Source organism: Bemisia tabaci, chromosome 8, assembly GCF_918797505.1.
Source record: "Bemisia tabaci chromosome 8, PGI_BMITA_v3".
In the NCBI taxonomy this organism is placed as follows: domain Eukaryota; kingdom Metazoa; phylum Arthropoda; class Insecta; order Hemiptera; family Aleyrodidae; genus Bemisia; species Bemisia tabaci.
This window is the reverse complement of record NC_092800.1, coordinates 23,903,276-23,919,419: the sequence shown is the minus strand read 5'-3', so window position 1 is coordinate 23,919,419 and position 16,144 is coordinate 23,903,276. Positions and strand designations below refer to the sequence as shown.

The 16,144-nt window shown below is 38.6% G+C and overlaps 2 protein-coding genes across 2 annotated transcripts in view; both read left to right on the top strand.

Moving 5' to 3' along the window:
* The first annotated feature begins 1,445 nt into the window (after positions 1-1,445).
* LOC109032616 (uncharacterized) lies at positions 1,446-7,865 on the top strand. The gene is made up of 2 exons (XM_019044845.2): positions 1,446-1,681; positions 3,185-7,865. Exons 1-2 carry the CDS (start codon positions 1,634-1,636, stop codon positions 5,435-5,437), a joined length of 2,301 nt encoding a protein of 766 aa, XP_018900390.2. The 5' UTR covers positions 1,446-1,633; the 3' UTR covers positions 5,438-7,865.
* A 7,679-nt stretch (positions 7,866-15,544) lies between these two features.
* LOC109032551 (uncharacterized) overlaps positions 15,545-16,144 on the top strand; it is a 246,731-nt gene continuing 246,131 nt past the window's right edge. The window contains 1 exon segment of the mRNA XM_072303839.1: positions 15,545-15,698. Coding sequence (XP_072159940.1) covers positions 15,683-15,698 — 16 coding nt within the window. The 5' untranslated portion in view covers positions 15,545-15,682.

The window sequence follows — 16,144 nt, the reverse complement described above, 5'->3', positions numbered from 1 at the left end:
GTATTTTCAAAAATATTATTAATATTTCATCTAATTTGGAGATAATGGTGAACTACCAATAAATGGTTTGGAGGGCAAGGTGCATAAGTGCAGTTTTTACTTTTTCGAGAAATACATGTTTGAAGTTTTGAAATTACATGGATCCTCATGGCAGAAAGATAGTTTAAATGGACTTTTCAATGCTTAAAAATTGAAACTTGGGAACAAATATTTCGCAGGATATGTATTAAGACTAGTTTTACTTGAAATCATTAGTAGCTCAATTTTTTCAAAAGCTGGACTTATGCGTCATGTCTTCCAAGCCCCTCAAATGGACTACTTACATTTTGTAGTAAGGAACTACTAATTCTGGCTCATTTCAGGAACAACGTGTGTGTCATTAGTTTCCCTATGCTGATAGGTGCTTTTGTGGAAATACCAGAAATACTAGTTTATTCTTACTGCTAGATCTAGGTTAAGGTGATTTGATGGACGCCATATTTTGTGTCAGAACGGCATGCAATATATCGCACCAATTGGTTCCATTTTCTCAACATTACTCGTCATTTTTCTCCAATTTTGAGATGGCAAATCTGTTGTCAGGAGACTAAAGCACTCACTTACCAATTTTAACAAAGAAATTCAACGTAATAAAGGCGTGGTTTTTTTAGAGAGTAAATATCGCCTTCGATACTGATATCGAAACTGCACTCGAATGCGATGTTTTCTCTCTAAAAAAACCACGCCTTTATTACGTTGAATTTCTTCGTTAAAATTGGTAATTGAGTGCTTTAGTCTCCTGACAACAGAATTGCGATCGCAAAATTGGAGAAAAATGACTAACTGGAATGACTAACTAAGAAAATGGAACCAATTGATGCGATATATGTCATGCCGTTCTGACACAAAATATGGCATCCATTGAATCACCGTAAGTAAGTATAGTCATTAATATTTTCTCCTGTGGACTTTCTTGGCTTTGCTCCTGATAATCTCTGTGGCAGGAGCCACCGAAACATAAGGAAAGTATTAATATCAAAAGTCGAGGGATCATTGGGTCAGTGCTCCCATCTTTTAAAATTCATTTTTCGGAAGCAAAGAGTGTCCTACGCTTCTAGGGTTTTTTCCCGATTTTTGAAACCCTGGCAAGTGAGACCCGCCTTTAAATGCCAAAATTGGGACCAGTTTGAAACGATATTTTTGGCGGGCTCTATTGACGTAGCCGGGGGGGGGGGGAGAGGGGGACCCACACGTCTTTCGTCAACTCGACTGTCGACTACTTTTGATTGCTCGGATGTTGAACAGCTTTCTCCTCCTACACAAATGCTTCTTTTCTTTTTAATAGAATTTTCAGTTTTTCAACGATCATTTAAATATGAGGAAGAGGAATTTCACCGTAACCCCGTACATATTCCTCCCTCCTCCTCTATCGAAGGAGAAGAACTTTCATTGGTTCAACCTCTCTACGTCATTGATACGACCGTCGTGGATTGGTCGGCCATTCCGCCACCTGTTGTGTTATTGTTTTGTTTATGCTTCATTGTTTACATTGAAATGCAAGTTACCGCATCGCATCATGTTACTTACCGTAGCAGGTGGATAATATTATGAATTGTGAGGGAATTTTATTACACGTGGTGTCAATATCATCATCATGTATACCAGTCAGTACCCTGAGTCTAAGGATTGTCATTCGACAAAGGTAAGTAAAACCGTCACTTTTAAGAATCTCTTTCACATGTCTTTAGTTTGCGCCAGATGAAAATACCCTTTTAAATGAAATATCAGTTCAAATGCTGATGCACCATTGCAGGTGATCTTATGTAAGGAAGGGGCATTCCTATCCTTTAATGAATGGCTCAGCTTAAATTGATTAATGAACTGCTCACACTTTTCATTCTCAACCACGCCTCTGAAAGCTGTTTAAGAATGTGCATTGAAAACCATCTCTAGCGCAAGCATCAACTCATATTTATAATGGGATAAACAGATACCTATCAAGGATGCAGATAACAGAGCTTTACAGATTGCTTATTTCAACGCTCGCCAATAATGAGATACTAAAGCTGCACTGAAGGCATGCCAAATGAGTTCACGCACTCTCAGACTGTCAGACGATCCGCCACCTTATTGATTTCTCCACTTCCTTTGTGAAGTGAACATCAGACGATCCTCTGTCGCATAGAAGTGCATAAACTTATCCGGTGTCGACTCTTATACTATCTAGATTGTGCATATAGCTCTTTAGATAAGATGCTAGGTAAGTAACAAGAATTGCAAGTATTACCTAAATTTTGAGGCATCAGCGATGTTAACCAGATAAAGATGGAAAGTGAGAACTTTTTTTGTAGAAACGGGTTCTATCAGTGTTCTCCATTGTAATACGCTTACTAGAGCCCACACTACATAAGTTCTCCCACTTCTAGACTGCGACGGAAAATTGCCTAGAGTTACTTTAACATGTAAAGTGAATGGAAGAATCAAGATGGTAGATGTTCTGTTGGAATCTAAAAGTGCATGGACTCTATTGGCACACAAGCTGGGCTCTTTGCAAGTGTACCTACTTGTAGTGAAATTGTTATCTTGGATTTTGTAGTCAACTTTGGATTTATAAATGAAAAAAGAAAATGTCGATTGTGAAACTAGATAAACACAATTTTATGTCAATTGTAGTTTTTAAGAGTTTCTACCAATACCAAAATTAAATTTGTGGAACATTATTTCAAGCTATTTCTCAGTGCTTGATCTCTGCAGAAAATATTCTAAAAAAGGCCAAAAAAATAGAGAAAGAAACTGATTGCAATTTTATGCAGTGGCGCTGACAGAGCATAGAGACCCACGATCCCAGTCAATACTTAAGCACTTTAGAGCAATTCAGTGGACGATTTAGACATCTCAATTTAAAAACTCAGACATCAGATCTTTTTTATCTCATGCCTGATTATTGGCCAACTCACTTGCTTAATACTCCATGGAAAAATCAGCGTCGATTGATGGAACTTGAGAAAAGAAAAATGGAATTTAAGAGGTTGAAAGATTGGCGTAGCCATGTTTTTTGGTCAGTTTTGGTTGTGTAATGGAAAGTGAAAGTACTTTTAATAGGCCATTTTTTAACATAAAGCGACTCCTCAGTGTCATGCCATCTTCAATTTCAAGGACTATCAATTCAACAGTAATAATTGCAGTTTCCTCTTTCAAATTACAGATGTCACTCACTGCCCTTGATGAGCTAATCTTAGCTAGGAGCGTATCTCAAATGAGTGTCAGCATCCCAACGCCTTCAAGTATCAACAACAGAGCTGCACCAGCTCTGCCGTCTGGTGCACATCTTCGAAGTGCTGGTAGGGGCAAGGTCATGTCTTTATACATCTCTACCCTCCTCCAGGAAAGCTGTGGCAGTGCGCTCGATGATTTGAATGAGGACTGTTCTTCAGAGGTGAGCGATTCAACACTTATTGATTGCAGCACCACTATAGCAGATCAGGAGGTAGAAGCAGTTTTTAGTCAGAGTCCATCAGACGATGCCTGCAGTAATATTACTGTCGATAGCCAATTAAGTACATGTAACTCCGTCTTTGAAGACTGCCTCTCCCAGGTTAGCGATTCAACCATTGATGATGGTAGCACTATCATCGTTGAACAGGAGATACAAGCTGTTTTTAGTAGGAGTCCTTTGCTAAGCCCCGCCTGCAGTGATATTACTGTCGATAGCCAATTAAGTACAAGTAGCTCAGTCTTCGAAGACTGCCTCTCTCAGGTTAGCGATTCAACAATCGATGATGGTAGCACTGTCATCGTTGAACAAGAGATACAAGCTGTTTTTAGTAGAAGTCCTCTATCAAGCCCCGCCTGGAGTGATATTACTGTTAACTCTAGCCAATTAAGTTCGCCTAATCACTCTAATTATAACAATTATCCTTGCAACCGCAGCTCTTTCGTGCAAAATCCGAACAATTATAAAAGAGGAAATTCTCAAAATTCTAGCATTAATCAGAACCAAACCAGTCACTTTAATGAACAGAAGGTTAGAGGAAATGGTAGTTATTCTGCTGGTAGAGGTTCTCACAAAAATGTGAATGGCATTCAATGTGAAGACTCGCTCTGTTTCCCAAATCGTTCAGATTTCCCTAGAAATCATGGAGCACCCCAACAAAATCGAAACACCTTCCGACAGGAAAAGTTTCAACATCCTGATTTCAATCAAAAGTACAAGAATGATGATGTTCAAAATGTAAACTCGTGGCATTATCAGAATCATTTAGATTTCCCTAGGAACTGTGGACAACTCCAAGAAAATCAAAATATTTGTAGGTACCAGGATAGAAAATTGCAATATCCCAGTCCAAACCAGAGGAACTTCCCCAGTCAAAATTTAGCGAGAGGTAGTGGTAGTCATTTTGCTGGCAGGGCTTTTCCCAAGAATGTAGAGACAAATGACTTTCAAAATGTGAATGTACACCGTTTTCCAAATCCCTCAGCTTTTCCTAGAAATCATGAAGCACCCCAACATAATCAAAACACTGTTCGACAGAAAAAATCTCAACATCCTGGTTTCAATCAAATGCAGTCCCATAACTTTAATTATGAGAGTAACAAAGCCAATCATAGTCATTCTGCTGGCAAATATTCATACAAGAATGATGATGTTCAAAATGTAAACTCAAGGCATTATCAGAATCATTTAGATTTCCCTAGGAACTGTGGAAAACTCCAGGAAAATCAAAATATTTGCAGGTACCAAGATGGAAAATTGCAATATCCCAGTCCAAACCAGAGGAACTTCCTCAGTCAAAATTTAGCAAGAGGTAGTGGCAGTCAATCTGCTGGCAGAGCTTTTCCCGATAATGTAGAGTTAAATGACATTCAAAATGTGAATGTACACTGTTATCCTAGTCACACAGCTTTTCCTAGAAATTGTGGAGCACCCCAACATAATCAAAACACCCTTCGTCAGGAAAAATCTCAATATCAAAATTTAGCAAGAGGTATGGGCAGGCAATCTGCTAACAGAAGTTTCAATAAAAACAAAGAGGTAGATGACCTTCAAAATGTAAATACGCTCCGTTTTCCAAATCACACAGCTTTTCCTGGCAATCGTGGACCACCCAAACAAAATCAAACAAGTTTTCAGCGGGAAAAATCTGAATATTCTGGTTTCAATCAAAACCAGACCAGAGGAAGCAAGTCAGTCAATTTGGGACATCCAAGAAAAGGGGTAAGCTCTCCGAAGCCCAAAAAACAGTCAATTGGTAGAGGAAAACTGTTAAGTCAGATAGAATTTACGGAGCCATCATTTGGCATCTCAGTAAGCCCGCCGCCCTCTAGGAGCCCTGATGACAATTTTCAGCCAACTTATGGGAATTTGTTCCGTTCGCTATTTTTCAATCCCTTTGAAAAACTAAGAGCCATCGGGCCAGTGCAAAGTTCCCTTCTCGGTTACGACACACAGGACAATTAAAATTGCTTATATTAATTGGGTTTTTGCCTTGTATTTTCGCTCAGGAAATTTTCTTATGGTCCACACTTGAAAACTTTGGAAATAATGTTATCTCTCATCTGTCTCTATTATTTCATTCCCGACCTCTTAAAGTTCGACTTGGATCCTCCATGGTTGCGAACCTTTATGGGGAGCATCTGAGTGCTTTGAATGGTTTTGTATAGTTCAATATATCTACTAACTTGTCAGCGATTTCTTTCCATGCACTGGTAATGGTGCTTCAATCATTCAATCATCATAAACAAATTCTACAGCCATTTTTCCGTAATTACAACAATAGGCAGGCACTTTTTCATTTATAGCCTTAATCAACCCACAGTTTCACATAAGTTGAAAAATTCAGATATTTCCTCTGGAAGTTACTTATTTCATAAGTTTTTAATTTGTGATATGTATAAAAATAATCGACTTCTTCCTTGTTTTAATATGTAATCTTAGAGTTACTTTTATTTTATCGAAACAAGCATTTTTCAATGTTTCCTTAAAATTTGTAGGGAGCCAACTTCACAAAGCAAAGAGAAAAAAATCAGATTCAAGATCCTCAATGTCTCCCGTTCACTATTTCTCGCTCTTTTAAGAAAATTTAAACATGATAGAAAGTCTGAGAAGTTTTTGAACAAAATTTTAAAATTAAGCATTGGCTGAGCTGACTTTTTTTTACAATCTTAGTCGAGAAACGCAATCATACCGGTCACAGCCATATTTTTACATTAGTTTTATTTACTTGTATTTATTTGGTTGCATGTTATCCTCGAAAAGCTTGTTTTGTCCTGGAAAGAGTCAAAGGTCATATCATCTAATTTGCCATTGAAGAGACTACCATTGGTGTTGTTGATAACTCCCTCCTCTTCTTTAAAATGTATTTTTATTTATTTATTTACTTACTTATTTATTTTTTTTCTGCGTAAATAATTGCATTTTTCAAATTTTATGACAAAGTATTGTACTTAAGTTATCCTGATTGTGCATTTTTTTGGGTCGATTTCTTATTGAATTATTCTTATGTAGAGAAACAAGTATATATGGGGAAAGAATTTAAAATAATACTGATTATTGTTCTTGTTAATTGCTTTTCCAATGAAAAAATATAATGGAAAAACTTCAAAGTTTGGTAGTACCTTTGATGAAAAGATTTTGAAGTTGAGAAGTATGATGTGTAATTCAGTTGCATTTTAAGTGAAAGATTTTTTGTAATATTTTGATTGGAAGTGCCACTTCCCTCATCGCATGTATGATGTGATTGAAAATTTTTGAAAGTACAAATTTAGATTTATATAGTTTAACCAATACCTGAGCACCTGGTCGTCAGTCAACTTTTTGTTGGAAAGTTCTGTCTCACTCATCAGGGTTCTATTTCCACTTATGTCATGATTTACACATCAATAGATATTTTTACAAATGACCTAATCACAGATTATTTTGTAGGCTAAAGATAAAATTGTTGTTCATTTTCATCTGAAAATTTCGATCTTTTATGGTGAGTTTATTTTTTGAGCCATCATTCATCTGGGGGCGGGATTTTTGTAATGCTTTCAGCTGCTCCTCTTAATCTATTGTCCATCCTTTAGTAGCATTGTAAGCAATGTATAATGCTTAATTTTACCGATTTAATTTTTTAATTTTTTTTGTTTGTTTTTATCTTGGTTCTGTGTTTTGTGTATGTGTTTTTAAATGAATCAGTGAGAACGAAAACATACCAACTCGGGAAAATGAAAATAATCAAGACACACGCAAAACTACTCAGAAGGTGAAGAAGTTAGTTTAAGGAAAAGATTTTTGCTGCCGAAAGACAAGTACTCATGGACACTTTAAAGGTCCAAGATGGAACAGATGTGCTAACTTCAATGACTTTTATGTAAATTAACTGTTTTCAATGAATATTGATCATTTTAGAGTTAACGAGTTGGTGTGTTTTCGTACTCATTGATTCAAATCTTTTGTTAAGTACAACTTCAACACCCGGTAATGTACCTGCTGAATAAATTTATTATACTCATCATAGTTACGCATATGTTAAAATTAAAGTTCTTATGTGGAATGACAGTTTTCTGCATAGATACTTGCTAATCATTTTGATTTTTTGTGGGCTAAGGAAATAATGGTTGTACCTCTTAAACTGCTAGGAAAGAGCCTAAAATTGAAGCTGCTGTGAACTGCAGTTTTCAATAAAGCACCTGTTTTCCAGCAAAAGAACCTCAGGGCAAACCTGTGATCTCGTAATGAGGCTTTGGCCAATACTTAAGTTACCTACCGAGCTTGCCTTCTTTTCTTAATTTTGTTGTATTTTAATCAAGAAGACTGCAACAACGCAATTTATTAATTGGAGTTTTCCACTTCGGATCAAGCATGTTTATAATTTTTGAATAAACTTATATGTTCCTAATTTAAATGACTTTTGTACCATTTTCCTTTGAAACGACTCACTTTTACCTGTCTAACCACATAATACTCTGAAAGTCCTTGCTGACACAGATCTCATCTCCGTTCAAGTTCACAGAAAAACTTTTTTTTTGCCATGGTCGCTCCTCCATTTTTAAGTATGTAAACCCTTAGTCATTATTTTAAATTTATTTCTAAATGATCTTAAATTTATTTTTGACCAATTTCGCTTCAATTTTTGAATATTATTTGTGAAATATACCCAGCTGTTTAATTGCGATTATTTCGCTCCAGTCTCCACTTTTGAAAGCTCTATTACATCGAAAAGCAGCCCTAGGAAGAAATTATCTCCAGGTATCGAAAACAGTGAGAACACTTGACGCTCTGAATGAGTTCGTCATTAACGTGGAACAGTGGCGAGGCTTGAATGATCGATTACCGATATTTCCCCTTTTGAAGCTATGGTAAAGAATCGATTATTAAGGTGTCCGGTGCAAACACCCTGTTTATCGATCCTTTTCTATAGGTTTAAATGGCAGATCAATCGATATATGGCAAAGCACGCCTGACCTCTGGAAATACCTCTGAGATTTCGATCATTGTACGTCGATGCGATGCCTCAAGAAATGTTCAAAGAGTCCGAATATAATCTTTGACAACCTAGACTGGAAAAGTCTGAGTAATATGTTCCACTAAATGAAAGGGTATCAACATCTCTTTCTCCGTGTCTCTTAAATTATATTTTGTGACGAAGGTAGAAAATTAAGTGCCACAGTTTATGACGTCGAAAAATTTCTGCAACATTTTATCCTAATGAAGGATTTTTGATGAAATTCATGTCCCGAAATCGCACATAATTTTTCCTCTGGTATCTCAGAACCATCCGTAAAAATTTAAGTAAAAAAATCGTTGATTTTATTTCTTTGCTAAAATCTAGCGAGAGCGGAGATTTTTAAAAAATCACGAAAGAAATGCTCGTATCCCTATTGTCAGCATCAATTGGATCGCAGTCAGTAAAAAGGACCCAGCGCGATCGCAAAGTCTTCACAATCCTGCAACTTTCTCTTTTCTTTTAAAAAAAACTTTATGTATGCACAGTATTAAAATTTACACACTTATTTCCTTCTAAAATGAACACATTTTTGGTGGGAAGAAAAAAGGATTCGCTATTCTGGAAGATTTTTTTAGATAATTACTAAGAAGCAACATTTTTACAACACTGTAACCACGCTGGCTCCCCTTTTGCTAAATGCGATGCAATTAGTATATTAATCCGTTGCGAAACGTGTGTGGAAACTTTTTCACAACGTTGTTCTTAAAAATAACGTTTGAGCAACGTTTTTGCAGGTTTTGCGGGGCGTTGTCCTCAAACACAAAGCTCATTTTGAAACCACCCGTGGGGTATGAGTCATACCGTATGACACCCCCCCCCCCCCCCCCCAAAAAAAAAAAAACCCGAAGCTGGACTGCATTACGCAATAAAGAACTACACTACGAGCAATCAAATTTTTTATCGCATCATTTGTCGGTATTAAAATTACGGAACGATTATTAGTCTCGGTTTGCGGCGTTGAAAATTTCCACTCCATTTTTATTGCGAGCGGAATCTGTACGTTTCTCCTGAGGGGTATCGATGTTTTATCCATAGCACCAAAATAAGATAAGTACAATCTTATACAGGTCGGAGATTCTTCTCAAAGAAAATATACACGTAGGTCAGGAAGTCTGCAAGTCCGGAATTTCCGGAAATTCCGGAAAGTCCGGAAATAATAATGATTCTTTAAAGGCGGTCGGGAAGTACTGAAAAAGTGCGGAAATTCCGCAAGGAGGTCCGGATTTTTTTTTTTTTTTTTTCATTTCTGAGCGAGAAATTCAAATTTTTGAAAATTTTCGAATTTCGTCAAATGGGGGCACTGAAAAAGTACTGAATTTTTCTAATGAGGAGGTACTGAATTTTTTGGGATATCACTTTAAAAGTACTGTAAAAGTACTGATTTTTGGCCAGCCTGTTTTATTAGACACCCTGTAGGTAGAAAAATAAAATGATTCGGGGGAAAATATTTACAATGTAACCGAGCTCTTCTTTCCCTTCGATCTGCCATAATTTTAACGTAAAGGCTGAGTCAATGAAGAGCTGTTACCAACCAAACAAAACTTTCCCTTCCTTAGTTAGTAATTTTATTTATAAGCTCTTCTCGTGATTAATGAAGAGGACCAGTGGCGTGGCGTGCTTTGCGATATATCGATTGTTATGCCATTTAAACCTATGGAAAAGGATCGATAATCAGGGTGTTCGTAGCGAACTCCTTAATAATCGATTCTTTGCCATAGGTTTAAATGGCAGATCAATCGATGTATTGCAAATCACGCCGCGCCACTGAAGAGGACCCAACCGATCAACATCATTTTCCGGCATTTTGCACGAAGTTTCGTTCGCTGCCAATTACTGATAAAATTAATTGAGAGGCAATAAATTACTCCATAAAACGCTCCCTCTCCCTTTTCTCCTGTGGGGCACTTTTAATGAACGGAAGAGAAAAGCGGAAACACAGCATCTCCTGCAACCGCTTGAGGAGTGCAGACGCGTCGCAAGATGCGCCTTCTTTTCCCCGGATAGGCCAAAACACCCTCACAGGCGTTAAAATAGTTGTATGCCGAGTGTTTGTGTCAACGCTTTAAATGCTAAGGTAGAGGATCAATAAATTGGATGGTGATTAACCGAAAATAGTCTAATCAACTCGACGTGACTTTTTTTTTTTTTTTTTTTTTTTTTTTTTTTAAAAAAAATACAATTTGCCGTCAAGTTGTCATCTTATTAAACCCCTATTCCCAAAATTGACTCTAACCCTCTGTTTTTCAGACTCTTTTTCATATCTTGTTGTTTACGATGTTTGCGTGTATTTAATGAAGAGAATATGTGAAAAAATCCACCAGTGCAACTAATCAAAATCCATGATAATTATGCACAGGTTTCATAAGTTGGTGTGTCGCCTCTAGAGAAATCGCCGCTGATGATTCAATCGCCGAAATCCAAGATTTTGCAAGGATCGCAGCTGTACGATTTAACCTCAACTCTAATCTCGCGCTTAAGTAGGTAAATGAATGCACAGATGGTTTTTATGTATAAAATTTATATCGAACTCAATTAATCCTTTAGAATAGGTATCTCTGTAACCCTTATTTTTCTATACTATCCACATACGTCTAATCGGTTGTTGATTCCCAAGTCCCTAGAGAGGAATTAAAGCAAAAAAAAAATGTAAAAAAAAATTTAAAAAAGGGGGAATAAGTGGTTTTGCACTTAGGCAATCGATATGCTCCATATTGACGTCATCGATCGAATACACGATTGGTATAATTTATTCCGCTTGCAAGAGCCTATTGGTCGCGAAGAGGCTGTGACGTGACGTCACAGCTAGATCCGTCTATATGGGACACCACGCCGGCAAGGAACGCCAGAACTCTGGGAGAAAAGAAAAACGAGAAACGCGAGAGGTCAAGGTTGAGAGCACGAAATTCGGAAGGAAAACACGTCTAAAACGCGCGGTTATTCTTTTTTATTTTTGTTCGTGTCTTTTTTTTTCGCCTTCCACGATCCGCGTTGAGCCGAACGCGGGTTTAGCGCATGCCCCCGTGGTGGGGGCCCCCGGCTGATGGTGCGGAGCGCGCCACACAGTGGGGTAAAATTAGCGTGTTCAGGACTGGGGAAAAGCGGGATGTATCAGGGAATGAAACAATTTATGGAATAATCGGGGAATATGTTCACGAAACTGGAAATCTCATCGTACACAAGGGTTTATCAGGGTGTCTACTAGGTCGGAAATAGTTCATATACTGATTTTTTAAGGGCGGTCCCGAAGCACTGAAAAAGTGCGGAAACTCTGCAAGAAGGTCAGGAATTGTTTCTTTTATACCTCGCATAATTTTAATGACGCCTTAAAAGTATGCAATCCCCTGCGCGTTGATTCCTAGAGTGGGATTTGCCCGCAAGAATCTGTAAGCCATCAATGAAATTTTGTGTCCAAGTAATTTCTGTCGCAATTCGAGCGGGAATTTCAAAGTTTCGAAATTTTTCGAATTTCGTCAAATGGAGGTACTGGAAAAGTACTACATTTTTCTGTCGAGGAGGTACTGAATTTCTTGGATATGTTCTAAAGAAGCACTGATTTTTGGCCAGCCTGTTTTAATAGATACCCTGGTTCTATGTTATTGCACCTGGGCCACCATTATTGACCTTCTGGATGACGTGTTTGAATCTTCTAGTAATCAGATCAATAGAGGAGCTTTCTTTTACCAAATAATATGAACATCAGAACGCTTTTGGAATTGGCATTTTGAATGTCCGCCAAAAAGTTGGTCGACTGATGAAAAAAAATCTATATAGTTATCTAAAACCCCGGAGAATCGCATAGTTTTCCCCGAGCAAATCAAGGAAGGTGGGAGAAAACTTTGGTCACCCATCATGGGGGTGCGCTCTCGGAAACCCGAGAAAATGAAGAGAAAATCAGTGAAATGAGCGTCGCTTAGAGTTCTAGACATTATATTGGTAAACTTCAGTGGGAGTATGCACATATCGGGGATGCAGAACATATTTTACTAATATTTAGTTTCACTTCTCAATATACGGGAACAACGCATCCATTTTATGCTTGGAGGCGCAGTACCTATAGCTGTTTATCTTCAAAAAATCTCTGTCGTAAAATCTGAATTCAAGTTAAAAGACCTATCTAAACAGAAAAAAATACCGTTTGATTCGAATTTAATATTTTGCGTTTAGATTATTTTACCAGTTTTACAAGTTTTACATAAAATATTTTTTATGGATGACCTAGCTGAAAAATGATAGGGGCAATGGATCGGTTTTTTGCCCAAAATTCACGGTGAAACCAGTATTTTAGCAAACTTTTTCGATATCTCTATAGTTTTCTACTCTAAAGTTTTTTGTTTTACCCTGAAAACGTCCAAATAAAAGCAGACTTAAAAAAAATTTTCATCGGAGGATCCGGCCCGCCGAGCTTTTGATGTCAAAATAAATCTTCTCGAATTGGTATAGGAAAAATATTTGACAAAATTGTCGAAACAAAATCTGGCATAAACGACAAATTTTCGAAAAATGATCCTAGAACGACGGCATGTCATAGTAAAAAAAATACTTACTTCCAAGAATCGCGAAGAAACTAATAGCATAACTGACGTGCGGTCAATTTATCGTTGGCAGCAGTTCAAATGATGACTTCCAAGTAGGGTAAAATGCACACCATTTGCAGATTTTCGCACATTGCGCTTCAGACGTTTGTCCGTGAATATTGTAAATATTATGCAAAGACTGGTTCTTTTACTTTTCAACAAGCATTCGTACTGTGATAAGGGAGGTAATTTTCAAAAAAATCATGTGGGTTAATTTGCTTTATTCCTCAGAGAACTCATTGGATTGATAAATGGGATATGATTTCACTCAACCAAATTGGAAAGCTGCGGTCTTAAGTGTGATTCTATTTTCTAAGTATCCAGAGCAATTAAGCATAAATAGTTCCTAGGATTCGAAAATTAAGAAATACCTGAATAAAACGAGTAAATCATTATTGAAATCAATGATGAGGAAAATGAGCTCTATTTGTGTCTTAGGTGTCAACGAAACCGAACATAACGTAATAGATTTGTAAGTATGTAATCATCAATGGAGGCTCTCTAACCCCCCAATGTGCAATTTTGTCTTGGGTCTTATAACCTAAAGATCCATCAGGCGGAGGTGTATGATTTTATTTTTGCCTTTAGAAGATAGGTAATAATTTTTAGATGAGCTTTCCGTCTAGATATTTTAAACTGGTTGGAGCATTGTGCATATATCAATGGCCAAAGTGCGAAACCGCGTATCTCTATCGCAGATTTCCAAAAACTCCGCTCCTAGTGTATTTTTTCGAAGAGAAGCAAGCCAACTTTATAGCTTGAAATTGATACCCAATAATCTAGCAACATAGAAGAAAAATCGAGGAAATGTTCAAGAAATTACGTTGACAAGTTTTCAAAGGGAAAAATTAAGTACGGCAGAAAGTATGCAACGTCGCAAACGGAGACACGAGGTATCGCACTCTAGTCATCGATATAGGTAGCTAGCTGGAATAGATTAGCTGGATTAGCGCTCCTTGATATGCTTGTTGCGTATGCAATGAAATCTAAGGCGGATCTTAAGTGGACGATGTCTATCAACAGGTTAACGCATGGTCATGGGTTTAGTGAAGTCTGCTAAGCGAGAGTAATGTGTGTTTTTCCAATAGATTCGTGTTCTCTGGTATGTCTGGGTCTGCTTATGTGCGTATTGTACGTAGCAAAACTGAAGGGGAAAATTCAGGTGGATGATTCCATCCAATGGGTTAACAACATCGTTTATTTGTTCAATTGAAGATGCTTATGGAGCGACAATAATGTGTGTTTCGAATACCTAGATAACTATTCGTGCTTTCTGGTATATTTGTTGCCTATGCAGCAAAATTGAAGGCAAACTTCAGATGGGTGATTCTTACCAGCGGGTTAACAACATCGTTCATATATCCGTTCAATTGAAACTTATGGACAGATAAAAATAAGTGTTTCTCGAATAGGTAACTATTCGTGCTCCCTGGTATGTTTACTGCCTATGCAGCAAACTTGAAGGCAAACTTCGGATAGATGATTCCTACCAATGGGTTAGCAACATCGTTCATCGGTTCAATTGAAACTTATGGGCAGATAAAAATATGAGTTTTTCGGATAGTTAACTATTCGTGCTCCCTGGTATGTTTGTTGCCTATACTCAGAAATCGAAGGGGCAATTCAAGAAGATCGCCGTCGATAAAATCGAGATTTTATTGCAAGTTTATTCGATGCAATCGAATTTTTTAATCCGATGATATTGCAATAAAGCGACGTCGATAAAATTGCGATGCATGCTCCAATCAAATCGCAACTTATCGCGATCACTGCTACTGGGGTCGGAGTGTTCGGGCGCTGTATGGACTCCGGCATAGAATTTCACTTCAAAATGTTTCGCAGTGCAGCAGGCTAATTGTTGAAATCGATAGAAAAAGCTATAGAAGAATAAGACAAAACGGATTTGGAGGGATCCTATTGGTTGAAGCGGGTGGTTGCAATAGACAAAGGAGGAAGGTAATACATAGACTAACTAATGGCAACCCACGAGAGACCCTTTAGTTGGTCCTGCATTTATCCACATGGGCGTAGCTAGGGGGGTCCTGGGGGGGGGGGCTGGCCCCCCAGAAATCTCGTGCCCCCCCCCCCCCAGAAAAACGGGATCCTTTATTCCTCACCCTCCCCTCGCTCCCTTCACCACGACAGGTGGTCCCATGGCCCCCCCAGAGAAATCCTAGCTACGCCCCTGCCTTAGTCTATAAGAACCATCCATTTCAACCAATATAATCACTCCGTACTCCTTATGTCCTCTTTGTCTATATCTTTGTCTATCAATTTCAACAATCGGCCCGCAGGGTTTCCCAAAAAAGGCGGGGAAGGGGGTCTAAACTCCTTAAAGCCCCGAACCTCGCCTGCGCCGTGGCCCGAAGAAATTTCTGCCGAAGGTCTCAACCTGAGGTCCCTTGTCCGAGAATCGGCACGTGTAGTTCCCGTGTCCGACCCGGGGGCTTGGAGCGGGGGTGTGGAGCGCGGCGCGGGATAAATTTAGCCGGACGGCGCGCGGGCCGCCGCCACCGCCGCTGGAAACCGTGCGATCAGAGTCCCGGTTAATATTGTATTTTTAACCGTTGATTACGTGATTTCGCGGCGGGTAGTGACGACACTGGATGTAACTCCAACGGACCCTGACCCAATGACAACATGACCGTTATCACAGGTACGTGGATCCTTCCCAGATCAACCCTATCCTTCGTCCACCCCCGACGCCCCCGATTTGAGCCCGCTATCTCCAGTCGGAGCGCGAGGCCAGGTCCCGCCCCCCTGATCTGCCCCCGCTCCCTCTCCGCGAGTGCTGACCTGCATCACTGATAAGCGTGTTTGACGCATTCTAATCAAGGTATCTGATACTCGTTCATCTGAACTGGTCTCAGCCTCAGGACCTTGAAGTATTAGCAAAGTGACCGGCAAAATTTTATGAAATTTAAAATCATGGAATTTCACTTAAAATATAGGTTCTCGCGAAAATTTCGTGATAAGCGTGTTTGGCGTATTCTAATCAAGATATCCGATACTCGTTCATTAAGTGGTCTCAGCCTCTGGGCCTTGAAGCGATCTCATTCCGTTACGTATCGCCAGGGTGGTCGGCGAAATTTCGTAAACTTT

Bases quoted from the DNA above. Each gene is read 5' to 3' on its own strand.
- LOC109032616 (XM_019044845.2), top strand. From the start codon at position 1,634: ATGTATACCAGTCAGTACCCTGAGTCTAAGGATTGTCATTCGACAAAG. The intron at 1,682-3,184 runs GTAAGTAAAACC...TTCAAATTACAG, and splicing joins AGGATTGTCATTCGACAAAG to ATGTCACTCACTGCCCTTGA.